Source organism: Mustelus asterias, chromosome 3, assembly GCF_964213995.1.
Source record: "Mustelus asterias chromosome 3, sMusAst1.hap1.1, whole genome shotgun sequence".
Classification (NCBI taxonomy): domain Eukaryota; kingdom Metazoa; phylum Chordata; class Chondrichthyes; order Carcharhiniformes; family Triakidae; genus Mustelus; species Mustelus asterias.
Window position 1 is genome coordinate 89,224,886 of NC_135803.1, and position 15,318 is coordinate 89,240,203.

The 15,318-nt window shown below is 48.0% G+C and overlaps 1 protein-coding gene across 1 annotated transcript in view; it reads left to right on the top strand.

The window, feature by feature from the left end:
- plxnd1 (plexin D1) overlaps positions 1–15,318 on the top strand; it is a 166,290-nt gene that overhangs the window by 22,699 nt on the left and 128,273 nt on the right. Inside the window, exons 6-8 of the mRNA XM_078210138.1 lie at positions 5,146–5,326; positions 7,433–7,541; positions 13,922–14,033. Coding sequence (XP_078066264.1) covers positions 5,146–5,326; positions 7,433–7,541; positions 13,922–14,033 — 402 coding nt within the window. The remainder of the gene's footprint in view (positions 1–5,145; positions 5,327–7,432; positions 7,542–13,921; positions 14,034–15,318) is intronic.

Sequence of the window (15,318 nt, forward strand, 5' to 3'; positions counted from 1 at the left end):
CAACCTAACCGGCACATCTTTGGACTGTGGGAGGAAACCGGAGCACCCGGAGGAAACCCACGCAGACACGAGGAGAATGTGCAAACTCCACACAGACAGTGACCCGAGCCGGGAATCGAACCCGGGTCCCTGGAGCTGTGAAGCAGCAGTGCTAACCACTGTGCTACCGTGCTGCCCCTCGGTTGCCTCTGTGCCTAATCTACAGATACACCATGATCCACAGTTTGCCGTGTCATTGCCCACGCTGTACCAGATTTGCAAGCCACTTTTGATCTCTTCAATTTTGCTCACAAGAAACTTGGTCTGTCCTTGGATGTCACCATAACAAAACTAATCTACTGAGTCACACCTGGACAGTCAAATATTCCACCTACCACAATGCTGAAGGTCAGGCAGACTCTTTAAATACATTGAACATATCCCAGACCTTGGCAGCCACCCCTCTCTAAAAGGCCCCCATTAACGAGGAGATCCAGTGCTGGATCAGCTGTACCAGTTCAGCCTAAACTACAACAGCAATGAGTGTTTGACAACAAGAATCTCCACAAGGCACAGTTTGTCGCGAGCACACTGCTGAGCAGCAGTGAAAGCTGGACTGTGTATCAGTGACACAGCAGAGCACGGGAGAAATTCCATCATCCATTATATTCCGGATTGGAGGCATTGGCAGGCTTAAAAGGGGACAAATCTCCAGGTCTGGATGAATAATGCCTCAGGGCTGTTGTGTTAAAGTTTATTTATTAGTCACAAGTACGGCTTACATTAACACTGCAATGAAGTTACTATGAAATTCCCTTAGTTGCCACAGTCCGGAATTTGTACAATGCATCTGACCAGCACGTCTTTCAGAATGTGGGAGGTAACCGGAGCACCCGGAGGAAACCCATGCAGACACGGGGAGAATGTGCAAACTCCACACAGAAGTGACCCAAGCTGGGAACCGAATTCAGGTCCCTGGAGCTGTGAAGCAGCAGTGCTAACCACTGTGCTACCGTGCCGCCTCATGGGAACCAGGGGAGGAGTTTGCAGGGGCTCCGACCCAAATTTTTAATTTCTCTCTGTCCACAGGAGAGCTAAACACAGTAAGAAGTTTAACAACACCAGGTTAAAGTCATCATAGAATCACAGAAACCCTGCAGTACAGAAAGAGGCCATTCGGCCCGTCGAGTCTGCACCGACCACAATCCCACCCATGCCCGACCCCCATATCCCCACACATCTACCCACTATTCCCTCTAACCTACATATCTCAGGACACTAAGGGCAATTTTTAGCATGACCAATCAACCTAACCCGCACATCTTTGGACTGTGGGAGGAAACTGGAGCACCCGGAGGAAACCCACGCAGACACGAGGAGAATGTGCAAACTCCACACAGACAGTGACCCAAGCCGGGAATCGAACCCAGGTCCCTGGAGCTGTGAAGCAGCAGTGCTAACCACTGTGCTACCGTGCCGCCCAACAGGTTTATTTGGTAGCAAAAGCCACAAGTTTTCGGAGCATTAAGCTCCTTCTTCAGGTGAGTGGGAATTCTGTTCACAAACAGGGCATATAAAGACACAAACTCAATTTACAGAATAATGGTTGGAATGCGAAGACTTACAACTAATCAAGTCTTTAAGATACAAACAATGTGAGTGGAGAGAGCATTAAGACAGGTTAAAGAGATGTGTATTGTCTCCAGATAGGACAGCCAGTGAGACTCTGCAGGTCCAGGCAAGCTGTGGGGATTACAAATAGTGTGACATGAACCCAATATCCCGGTTGAGGCCGTCCTCATGTGTGCGGAACTTGGCTATCAGTTTCTGCTCAGCGACTCTGCGCTGTCGTGTGTCATGAAGGCCGCCTTGGAGAACGCTTACCCGAAAATCAGAGGCCGAATGCCCGTGACCGCTGAAGTTGTCTACCTGATACGCTGCAGGAAAGGATGTCCCGAAGCATGGTACATTGGGGAAACCATGCAGACGCTGCGACAACGGATGAATGAACACTGCTCAACAATCACCAGGCAAGACTGTTCTCTTCCTGTTGGGGAGCAATTCAGCGGTCATGGGCCTCTGATATTCGGGTAAGCGTTCTCCAAGGCGGCCTTCACGACGCACGACGGCGCAGAGTCGCTGAGCAGAAACTGATAGCCAAGTTCCGCACACACAAGGACAGCCTCAACCGGGATATTGGGTTCATGTCACACTATCTGTAATCCCCACAATTGCCTGGACCTGCAGAGTCTCACTGGCTGTCCTGTCTGGAGACAATACACATCTCTTTAACCTGTCTTAATGCTCTCTCCACTCACATTGTTTGTATCTTACAGACTTGATTAGCTGTAAGTATTCGCATTCCAACCATTATTCTGTAAATTGAGTTTGTGTCTTTATATGCCCCGTTTGTGAACAGAATTCCCACTCACCTGAAGAAGGAGCTTAAGGCTCTGAAAGCTAGTGGCTTTTGCTACCAAATAAACCTGTTGGACTTTAACCTGGTGTTGTTAAACTTCTTACTGTGTTTACCCCAGTCCAACACCAGCATCTCCACACAGGAGAGGTGCCAGACGACGGGAGAACAGTTAATATGGTTCCCGCGATTTAAGAGGTCACAGCTGGAGTAGTGTGTGCAGTTCTGGTCGCCACATTATCGGAAGGATGTAATTGCGCTGGAGGGGGTGCAGAGGAGATTCACCAGGATCCTGCCTGGGATGGAACATTCAAGTTATGATGAGAGGTTGGATAGGCTTGGGTTGTTTTCGTTGGAGCAGAGAAGACTGAGGGACGATATGATCGAGATGTACAAGATTATGAGGGGCTTGCAAAGAGTGGATAGGGAGAAGCTGCTCCCCTTAGTTGAAGGGTCAGTCACGAGGGGGACATAGGTTCAAGATGAGGGGCAGGAAGTTTAGGGGAATATGAGGAAAACCATTTTTACCCAGAAGGCGGTGACGGTCTGGAATGTGCTGCCTGGGAGGGTGGTAGAGGTGGGTTGCCTCACATCCTTCAGAAGGTACCTGGATGAGCACTTGGCATGTCATAACATTCAAGGCTATGGGCCAAATCCTGGTAAATGGGATTCGGTGGGAGGTCAGGTTTTTCCTCGCGTGTTGGTGCAGACTTGGTGGGCCGAAGGGCCTCTTCTGCACTGTATGATTCTGTGATTTAGTGGCATGGTCGTCAAATAAACAATAATGAAGTTCTGAAGCAAGCTGCACAAGCATTCAGGTTAAAACTCCTGAAAAATCCACTTCCATCAATTGGACTCAGTGTCCAGTCGATCAAAAACCAATTCCTCCACCAGTCTCTGTTTTCTCAACTTTCAAATGGCTATTGTCTGACAGGAGGACAAAGAAAATGTTTCACAGAAACTCTCCTTGACGTACGGCAGAATTGACATTAATAACTGGGAGGAGCTTACTGCCAATTGTTCACCACAGCGATGACCTGTCCACCAAGCTGCTCCTCTTCCAGTCTAAATGATGGGGCACAGCGGTGCAGGAGAGGGAAGGAAAAGAAAGACAATCCCAAACTCCACACCCCACTGCTTGATGGGATACCCTGCTCTATGAGTTCTGTGGGTCCAGATCAGCTGTTCAGTCACAGGAAGACGCAAGGCAGAAACTCACAAACTCATCCTCAAACTGAAGGACATTCAGGAGGGAGTGGCTCTGGGAGTCCTCATGGCATTGGGTCAAAGGGAACCTCCTGCTGACTACAACCTACTGCCTCTACCCACTCAGCTGATGAATCCATACTCTACCGTGTTGAACACCACTTGGAGGAGGCACTGAGGGCGGTAAGGATGCAGAATGCACTCTGGGTGGGGAACTTCAATGTCGGTCAGCAGTACCACCACAGACCGAGCATGATGGGCCCATATGGACATAGCTTCTAGAGTGGGAAGGAGGTGAGAGAATTAACTCCAGAAAAAAGCTATTTGCCCTCATCTTCACCAATATACCCATCATAGATGCGTCTGTCCATGACAATATCGGTAGGAGTGACCACTGCACAGTCCTTGTGGAGACAAAGTCTCACCTTCACATTGAGGATACCCGCCATCATGTGTGGCACCATCACTGTGCTAAACGGGATGGACTTTGTACTAACCTAGCAACTCAAGACTGGGTATCCACAAGGTGCTGTGGGCCATCAGCAGCAGCAGAACTGTACTCAACCACAATCTGTAACCCCATGGCTTGACATATCCACCCCTCTGCCACCAAGCCCGGGAATCAACCCTTCTCCTCGTGTCTGCGTGGGTTTCCTCCGGGTGCTCCGGTTTCCTCCCACAGTCCAAAGATGTGCAGGTTAGGTTGATTGGCCATGCTAAAATTGCCCCTTAGTGTCCTGAGATGCACAGGTTAGAGGGATTAGTGGGCAAATATGTAGGGATGTGGGGGTAGGGCCTGGGTGGGATTGTGGTCGGTGCAGACTCGATGGGCCAAATGGCCTCTTTCTGCACTGTAGGGATTCTATGATTCTATAAATGCAGAAGGGCATGCCAGGAGCTAGGCACTAGGCACACCTAAAAATGAGGTGTCAACCTAGTGAAGCTACAACACTGGACTACCTGTGTACCAAATATCATATGCAGCAAGTAATAGATAGAGCTAAGCGATCCCACAACCAATGGATCAGATCTAAGCTCTGCAGTTCTGCCACAGCCAGCCGTGAATGGTGGTGGACAATTAAACAACTCGCTGGAGGAGGAGGCTCCACAAACACCCTCTTCCTCAGTGATGGAGGAGCCCAGCACATCGGTGTAAAAGATAAGGCTGAAGCATTCGCAACAATCTTCAGCCAGAATTGCCGAGTGGATGATCCATCTTGGCCTCCTGCGGAGGTCCCCAGCATCTCAGATGTCAGTCTTCAGCCAATTTGATTCACTCCACGTGATCTAAAGAAACAGCTGAAAACCTTTAGTTGCCTGAATCCTAAACCCTGGGATTCTCTCCTTTAAACCTCTTTCTTTAAAACACCATTTAAAACCCACCCTTTGTCCCCTGGATGTAATATCTCCTCATGTGACTTGATTCAGGTACTGTTTGCTAACAGTCCCTGGGCTATTTGCCCATATTGGGGGCGCTATCTAAACGTGAATTGTTGTTGTGTTGTATCTCACTGCTGCTAACTGTACTCTTCATCTTACTACAGAACATTGGACTCACCATCAATGGAAATGTCCCGCAACTGATGGGGAGAGAGGTTCATTGTGTTTATGGCAATGGGGAGAAGATGCCAGCCACCCTGTATGAAAACAAATCGAGCCAATCCCAATTGGTGCACTGTCCATTCCTGCAGAAGAACAAATATTCAACCTTCCTGCTGGATCAAGGTATGGAAATTCAGCCCTCTGAGTGTGACAGTTAACCAATTACTGCTCGTTAATGGAGGCAGTTTGGAGCTGCTCAGAACCTGTGTCAGTTCCTGTACCAGATACTGAGAGACTGCTGATGATTCTATAACATGGACCTGGCTCAAAGAGCAGGACTGGATGCTGAATATTTCTGGATACAATGTTTTTATGGAGAGAGAGAGGAATGGAAGGGGGTGGGGGGCTGGCAGTATTTATTAAAGAAAGCATTATAGTACTGGAGAAAGAGGATGTTCCAAAGGGTTTAAGGGTGGAATCTGTCTGGCTAGATAGAGGTAAGTAATGACAATGGTGCAAAAACATTGATCAGTGTAAGATATAGATCACTAACTAGTGGCAGGGATGTAGAGGAACACATCTGTAAGCATCATAGACTAATTATAATGGGGGACTTCAATCATCCAAATATGGACTAGGATAGGAATAGTGCAAAGGGAAAAGGAGGGCAAGAGTTCCTGGAGTGTGTTCAAGATCATTTGCTGCAGCAGTATGTTTCCACTCCAATGAGAGGACAGGCACTGGTGGACCTGGTTCTGGGGAATGAGTTGTCCCAAGTGTATTAAATTTCAGTGGGAGAGCATTTAGGGGACAATGGGCATTGTATCATATGGTTTGGGTTGGCCATGGAAAAGGAAAAGGAACAATCGAGAACAAGGAAAATTTACTAGGGAAAAACCAACTTCAAATGGGATGAGAATGCAGCTGAGTTGAGTGAGTTGGAATCCAATGTTGGCAGAAAAGACAGTGTCTGAAACTGGCTACCTTCAGAGAAAAAATATTGCAGGAAACGTCAGGTATTTTTTCTTGAAGGGGAAAGGAAGGACAAAGAAATCCAGAGTGCCATGGATGATGAGAGATAGAGGTTATTTTCTCATTCATTCAAGGGATGTGGGCATCATTGGTTATGCCAGTGTGGTAGGGTGGCTCCTTTAAGGGGCAGGTGTTTGTGGGTCACATGACCTTTCTGGGGCCTATCAGGTGGAAGCACAAGAGCCATCACCTATCAGTTGTTTGGGTGCGGGTCCTGGTTGGAGGAAAGCTTTAATGCAAGACCGGGAGTCAGTGGGACCAGACCTGTACCTGCACTGAGCTTATTTGTGTACAGGTTTATCTTTCCTTCAATAAATCGCTGTTGTGGTTCAAGACTTCCTTGTTGTGATACCTGGCGCTACAACAGACAGCATTTTGTTGCCCATTCCAAATTGAGAAGGTGATAGTGAGCTGTCTTCTTGAAACGCTGCAGTCCATGTGGCGTAGGTACACCCACAGTGCTGTTAGGGAGGAAATTCCAGGATTTTGACCCTGCATCAGTGAAGGAACGGTGATGTATTTCCAAGTGAGGATGGTGAATGACTTGGAGAGGAACCTCCAGGCGGTAGTGTTCCCGTGTATCTGCTGCGTTTGTCCTAGATGGTAGTGGCCGTGGATTTGGAAGGTGCTGCTTTGTGAGGTGCTGCAGTCCATCTTGTAGATGATAGAAATGGCTGCCATTGTTCATCAGTGGTGGAGGAAATGAATGTTTGTGGAAAGGTACCAATTAAGTGGGGCTGCTTTGTCCTGAATGGTGTCTAGCTTCTTTAGTGTTGTTGGAGTTGCACCCATCCAGGCAAGTGGGGAGTATTCCATCATACTCCTGAATTGTGCTTTGGACAGGCTTTAGACAGACAGGAGGAGTGTTACTCACCACAGAATTCCCAGCCTCTGACATGCTCTGGCAGCCACAGTATTTATTTTTATCCAGTACAGTTTGTGGTCAATGGTAACCCCCAGTGCTGGAGGGAGAAAATGTTTAAGTAAATGGATGGGACACCAGTGAACAGAGCTGCTTTGTCCTGGATGGTGTCGAGCTTCGAGTGTTGCTGGAGCCGCACTCATCCAGGCAAGTGGAGACCATTCCATCACACTCCTGACTTGTGTCCTGGTTAATGCTGATTATTTAATATTTAGATCACAGTGTCCTGGTTAACACTGGTTATTTAATATTTAGATCACAGTGTCCTGGTTAACGCTGGTTATTTAATATTTAGATCACAGTGTCCTGGTTAACGCTGGTTATTTAATATTTAGATCACAGTGTTTTGACGGTTGCGATTGAGGTTTTGAATCGTTTGATCGTGTGGGGGAATGTAACCATCTATGATTGTGCGAGGACTGGACAGCTTCATACAAAGACAGCGTAAGTAAAACTTGCTTCTCATCTATCACTCTCTCTGCCCATAGCCCCAAAGCGGGAGGAATCCTCCAATCACTGAATCCAGAGAGGGGGGAATCCTCCAATCACTGAATCCAGAGAGGGGGGAATCCTCCAATCACTGAATCTAGAGGAGGAGGAATCCTCCAATCACTGAATCCAGAGGAGGAGGAATCCTCCAATCACTGATCCTGTGCATTTGGAATTTGTGTTATATTGGATTTGTGAATGGAGACTGGGATTTGGGAATGGCGATTGGGATTTGGGAATTGGCGAATGACGACTAGGATTTGGGAATGGACTCTGGGCAAGGAGACTGGGAAGGAATCATACACAAGGATTTGGAGCTGTGATCCGCCATTTGACCCCTTGAGCCTGCTCCACCAGTTGATAAGATGACGCCAATCTGGTTGTGTTTCATATCCTCTCTGCTGTTTGTCTGCACGCCATAACTCTTGACTCCCTTGTCTAACTCAACCTTGAATATATTCGATGACCCTGCCCCCAGTGCTCTCTGAAGGAGAGAGAGTCCCAGACTAACCACCCTCTGAAAGAAACAAAATTCTCATCCCCATGTTAAATGGGAGTCCCCTTATTTTTAATCTGTACCCCTGGCTCTAGTCTCTTCCACAAGGGGAAACATATTCTCAGCATCCACCCTGTCAAGTCCACTCAACATTTTGTATGTTTCAATATGATCACCTCTCATTCTTCTAAACTCCAAACTCCAGCCGATCCAACCTTTCCTCAGCCTTCATCCCAGGGATGGATACTGGGAATGTGATTGAGAATGGAGATTGGGATTGAGACAGAGGCTACGGTTGGGATTGGGAATGGAGAATAATTGTGGATTACGATTGGGACTGGAGGCTGTGAACATGGTGTAATGATGTGGAGGTGCCGGTGTTGGACTGGGGTGAACACAGTAAGAGTTTTAACAACACCAGGTTAAAGTCCAACAGGTTTATTTGGTAGCAAAAGCCACACAAGCTTTCGGAGCCCTGCTCCTTCGTCAGATGGAGTGGAAATCTGCTCTCTGGAGCAGCTCCAGGGACCTGGGTTCAATTCCAGCCTTGGGTCACTGTCTCTGTGGAGTTTGCACATTCTCCTAGTGTCTGCATGGATTTACTCTCACAGTCCAAAGCTGTGCTGGTTAGGTTGATTGGCCATGCTAAATTGATTCGAATATCAAGGGGATTCGCAGAGTAAATGTGTGGGGTTACGAGAATAGGGCCTGGGTGGGATTGTGGTCGGTACAAACTCGATGGGCCGAATGGCTTCCTTCTGTACTGTAGGGATTCTATGATTCTATGAAGTTTGTTTTACTATAAAAGATCCCTAATTTGTCAGCAGAATTACTCCTGGACAGAAGCATCCTGTCCTCACATTTATGCCAAATAGAAATATTGTTGGGGTCGAGTCTGGCTTCATAACAAAACTTGGGATTCAGTCTGGGATCCTAACAATGGAGACTGGGATTGGAGTCTAGGATTGGGAATGAAGACTGTGAATGAGAACAGAGGGCCCCATTCTCCCATTTTGAAGCTAAGTGTCCACGCCGGTGGAAAAGCCGAGTGTTTCCTATTGGCGCTGGCAGAGTCACTCAGGTGGGATTCATCACCTGAAAGATGCCAATCATCTCATTTTGAGCAACCCACTGTTCAGACACCAGGCTGCCATTTTGAAATGGCTCCTGATCTCCACCCAAAAAATGAAATGGTGCACGCCCCCCCCCCCCCCCCCCCCACACACACACACACTGAACAGGGGAGCATCACTAACCCCTTACCAAAGAGGGGCATCCTCCCCCCACCCAGAAATAATCGGTAACCTCTCCCCACACACTGCAGGCCTGATGGTGACCCAATGCACCCCCCCCCCCCCCCCCCCCGCCCCCGCCCCCCCCCCACTCAGGCTCCCTACCCCTCAGACTCCCTACTCAATCTTCCTTCAGGCCACATGCCTTGGTAGTGCCCATGGTACACTGTCTCTTGGCACTAACACCCTGGCCTGGCACCTCAGCCCGAGGGGAGTCAAGGAGGTAGGTCCATTGGCCACTTGCATCTGCAGTTGCCAGACTGCAGAGAAAGGGTTGTTCTAAACCGGTCCTGTGGGATTGGTTGAGCTCGGGCTAGGAAATTCCAATGGAGCCCTTTTATCTCTAACAAATTCAAGTGCAGTACTTTGAGAGAGATTCCATTGACATCTCAATAGATTCGTGAGTTGGGTGAATCCCAACAGCCCTCACGCCCATCAGGAATCCTGATTTTTGATCAATGCCACATTCACCAGGGCATCCAGATTCTCGCTGGCCATCTGAAGAGTTTGGAGATTCGGGAATGGGGACGGGGACTGGAGACCGGAACCGGAGACCGGGAACAGGGACCGGAGACCGGGAATGGGGACCGGAGACTGGGAATGGGGACAGAGGTGACTGAGGAACATGAATGAGCCTGAATTCCATTTGTTAACATTGTGAAATGTGGAGTCTGCGACTACAGATGAATCTATTCTTGATGTCAGAGACTGCAGCCCTCTGAACATGACCTGGAGTAACCTCTCAGCTGGCTGTTGTCACAGTAACACTGTCGTCGTTTCGGACGGACCATAATTTACAACCAGTTCGTTGTGAAACATCAGGCAACGAAACAGATCCCAGAATTGGTGCTGTTCTCCTGGGAATGGGGAAGATTACAGGGTTGGTTGATAAATGTGAACATTGTTAAGTGATGGGTAAAGTTGTAGCCAAGTAATTTTTTCCAAAGGTCAGTAACATGCCATCTTACAAATCCATCAAATACATCAGTGTGGGTGTATCTGAAACATCGTCCATCCCTCCCTGGCGTTCCGTGAAAAATGCAAAACCAAATTAAAACTATACTACAAAAGGAATGTTTTATTGATTTGAGTTTTTTCATTACAAGCAGATTATTTGGAACTGTGAAAGTTGAGAATGTGTTGTAAAGTACACTGTTCCCTGACCTCCCTCCTGTGCATGAAGGGTGTTTCTGTTTGGGCTTTGAGGGGGAGGTTGAACTGAAACAGAAGCCATGATTTAAATTCGCGGGTTGCAGTGGGATCTCCCGCCTCTCGGTGTTTGTCCCAAGCTTCGCCTCACACCAGCTCAGTGTGAAAAGGAGAGAATCTTCCTGATTACTCAGCCAATCACTGCTGGCAAGCCCATTGCTGATGCAGCCAATCAGCAGTGACGATTAATGGGATCAGACTGGTGGAGAATGATCTTGAAGCTGATTCCAGACACACCAGTTCATCACGCTGGGTTTTAACAAATCAGTTTTTTTAACTGAGGAATGTCACAAAGTCATAAATGATAAAAATATGACTCAGGTTAGACTTGAGTCCATGTCATTGACTTGAATCAACAGCGTTGGTCACAGGGGACCGTAAACACTCACTTCTGATATATATTAATGATTTAGGTCTTGGTGTGCAGGGGACAATTTCAATGTTTGTGGATGATATAAAAGTGTAGAACTTCAAAAGGACATAGACAAGTTGGTGGATTGGGCAGATAGCTGGCAGATGGAGTTCAATGCAGAGAAGTGTGAGGTGATGCATTTTGGTGGAAGAACATGGAGAGACATATAAAACAAGGAGTAAATTATTAAAGGGGTGCAGGAGCAGAGAGAGCTGGATGAGTATGTACATAGATCATTGAAGGTGGCAGGACAGGTGGGGAGAGCAGTTAAAGCACATAATATTCGGGGCTTTATTAATAGGGTAAGAAGTCTCACAGCACCAGGTTAAAGTCCAACAGGTTTATTTCGTAGCACAAGCCACTAGCTTTCGGAGCGCTGCCCCTTCATCAAGTGAGTGGGAGTTCTGTTCACAAACAGGGCATATAAAGACACAAACTCAATTTACAAAATAATGGTTGGAATGCGAGTCTTTACAGGTAATCAAGTCTTCAAGGTACAGACAATGTGAGTGGAGAGAGGGTTAAGCACAGGTTAAAGAGATGTGTATTGTCTCCAGCCAGGACAGCTCGTGAGATTTTGCAAGCCCAGGCAAGTCGTGGGGGTTACAGATAGTGTGACATGAACCCAAGATCCCGGTTGAAGCCGTCCTCATGTGTGCGGAACTTGGCTATCAGTCTCTGCTCAGCGACTCTGCGCTGTCGTGTGTCATGAAGGCCGCCTTGGAGAACTCTTACCCGAAGATCAGAGGCCGAATGCCCGTGACCGCTGAAGTGCTCCCCAACAGGAAGAGAACCCTCTTGCCTGGTGATTGTCGAGCGGTGTTCATTCATCCGTTGTCGTAGCGTCTGCATGGTCTCCCCAATGTACCATGCCTCGGGACATCCTTTCCTGCAGCGTATCAAGCAGACAACATTGGCCGAGTTGCAAGTGTATGTATCATGTACCTGGTGGATGGTGTTCTCACGTGAGATGATGGCATCTGTGTCGATGATCCGGCACGTCTTGCAGAGGTTACTGTGGCAGGGTTGTGGGGCGTTGTGGTCACTGTTCTCCTGAAGGCTGGGTAGTTTGCTGCAGACAATGGTCTGTTTGAGGTTGTGCGGTTGTTTGAAGGCAAGAAGTGGAGGTGAGATGTTCGTCCCACCCCAGTCCAACGCCGGCATCTCCACATCATCTTTATTAATAGGGGCATAGAGTACAAGAGAAAGGAGGCTATGCTGAACTTATACAAGACACTAGTTAGGCCTCAGCTGGAATATTGTGCACAGTTCTGGGTGCCACACTATTGGAAAGATGTGAACACATTGGAGAGAGTGCAGAAGAGGTTTACAAGAATGGTCCCAGGGATGAGAAGCTTCAGTTATGAGGATAGATTGGAGAGGTTGGGACTGTTCTCCTTGGAGAGAAGGCTAAGAGGAGATTTGATAGAGATGTTCAAAATCATGAGGGGGCTGGACAGAGTAGACAGGGAGAAGCTGTTCCCATTGGTAAAAGGATCAAGAACAAAAGGGTATAGATTTAAATTTGCAAATGAAGCAAATATGATGTGAAAGGAAAAGCTTTTCCACACAGTGAGTGGCTGGGATCTGGAATGTTCCGCCTGGAAGTGTTTCAAATTTTTCTCTCAATCGAGACATTCAAGAGGGCATTAGATGATTATTTGAATAGAAACAACGTGCAGGCGTGCCTGGAAATGGCAGGGGAATGGCACTAAGTCATGATGCTTGTTTGGAGAGCTGGTGCAGACATGATGGGCCAAATGGCCTCCTCCTCCTGCACCGTAACAGTTCTGTGATTCTGTTGTAAACCTTCTGTGATCAAGGATCAGAGAAAGAGGATTAATGTGAAACAGATTTAGAACAGCACAGGAGAAAGATGGTTTCCTCAGCGATATTGTAGAGCTGAGATTGACAAGTCAACTTACTGACAGGTACCGAGGCCAACATTGAGGAACCGCTTGGATAGGGGAATTGCGGGAGGACAGAAATGCCAGTATTGGTTTTCTGGGATGAATAGCCTTTTCTCGTGCTCCGTCTGACAGACCAGGCACTGCATTTGTTTCCTTGGCAGTGCTGGGTGCATTGGCGTGTTTTTGTGGGATGGCGTGGTGGGGTGTACATTTAATCTCTGGAGCTTGGGTTAAGAGTCTCCTGTCCCTCAGTGGGTGCCGAGGATAAATGGAGCTCAGTTCTGATGGTCCAGATCCAATCTCAAGCTGCATGGTGAGGATTGTGAACTGGGAAAGGTAGGGGTGAGTTGGGAGGGTGAGTGTTTGCCTGGCTGTGTCCAGAGCTAATAGCAGACTGGAGACTGATGGAGACCCAGTACGTGTCTGAGCTTCAGTCAGAGTTAGCCTGCTGTGCTTACATGGTCACGGAATGTGACACCCCACACAGTCACATTCAGCCAAAGTGGCTTCCAGAGCAGCCCACTACACCCGCTCTGCCCACTACAACTCCCTCTGTCTGCCCACTATAACCCCCTCTGTCTGCCCACTCCACCCCCCTGTATGCCCATGACACCCTCGCTGTCTGCCCACTGCCCCTCCCTGTCTGCCCACAACAACTCCTCTGTCTGCCCACTACCCCCCCGCCCTGTCTGCCCAATACTACCCCCCCTCCCCCACCGTCTGCTCACTGCCCAACCCTCACTGCCCACCCCCCCCCCCCCCAACCTCTGTCTGGGGATCGCCTGCTCTCGCGCACACACAAATGCTTAAAAGCAGCAAGCAGGCAGATTGGCTGAGAGGGAATGGGAACTTGGAGTGTGGGCACACAGATTCAATTGAATATGCAGAGCTGAGGCTGTCCAATTCTAAGAGAGGGGAGGTAGGTTGGAGCATGTGGAAACTCTGTACTGGACTCACTGGGTGATGGTGAGTGTGAGTTTTATTTACACCCTGACTCGGTTACTCTTTTTTTTCAGGTGCAGAAGTTGTCTTCAGACAAAGTGGGCCTGTTCCTGGTGTGTGAGCAAACACCAGTGTGTCTCAGACAGAGCTGAGTGTGGCAGTGCAATTATAAATGATATCCCTGAGGTAAGGTGTTAATCTGACTATGTGTGCCATCAGTTAGATCCTCACACTGCTATCAAATAGGATTAAGCTGCTTCATAATACTGACTGATCTCCCCTTAGCTGTGAAGAGAGTGAAGAACTCGTTAGTGTCATTCCTAATCGATTGCGGATTATCGGCTGCTATTTTGATTTTGAAGTGCAATTATTGAACGATATCTTACCTGGCTTGCCATAGTCTTGTGACCTTGGCCATGACGGAATCCCCGGTGGCATTCCAATGCCCTAACTATGTTCGGGATTGTGGGTTTTAAACAAAAATATAAAGATGTTGGCTGGAATTCTCTGATCTCATTCATCTGCCACCGATATCAGCGAGAATTGAGAATTTGGTGCTCAGCCAAATCTCCATTTATTGCCGCTGGACCAGAAACTCCGAGCTGTCGGAGAATCCCAGCCATGGTTTGCATATGTCGATTTAAACTAACAAGAGGTTTATTGTAGGAGCTGCTGCCTCTACAGAGCATAAACTGAAACTAAAAACAGGAGCCTGTGAAACACCCTAATGACATCACTATCAAACCATGTGACCGGCTCTTAAAGCAATTATGCAACCACTTAAATATATAACACCAGCCATGATACATTCATTCCAATAAAGACATCACATGAGAATTCTGGGCAGAATTTTCTCTTTTTGTTGCAGAGTGGTGCAGTGGGTGGGAGACCGGTGTGGGATTCACCGGCCCCAGCGGTGGCTTCCTCCCACGTATGTTCTAGGAGTCAGCTAAAAGAAAGTGAAAGGTGGCCCCTGTGGTGGCGGCTCTGTTTAAGAGTGCCTTGCCAACAATTTCATTTTTAAAGGATTGGGATGCCATTTTTAAGGGGCACCTGATACAAACTATCAAATATTGAACCCCCACGCAACACTGCCCCCTCCATGGAACAGCCCCCACTGCACTGCCCCAGGGCCAATTCCTGGGCATGAACCACACCCCCTCCCCCCTACCCTGTCCCAGGGGGGAATGTACTCATCTGTGCACCTCCATCAGGTTCTGCTCACTATGTGCATGTTGTGGGGTACCTGTCCAGCACATCGACGTGAATGGACAATCTAATGCAGGGCAGAGGGGCCATCAAGTTCAAAGACCTAATATTTATATTTAAACTTGTTCCATGTCGGAATTCCTGTTATGTCATTGGTGGGGGCGAGGGATAATGGAACCAGGAAATCCTGCCACCATAAATTGCAGTTTGGGACACCTACGGAATTTCCTACCTCTGATCCCGGATCCAAAAATGGGAGGAG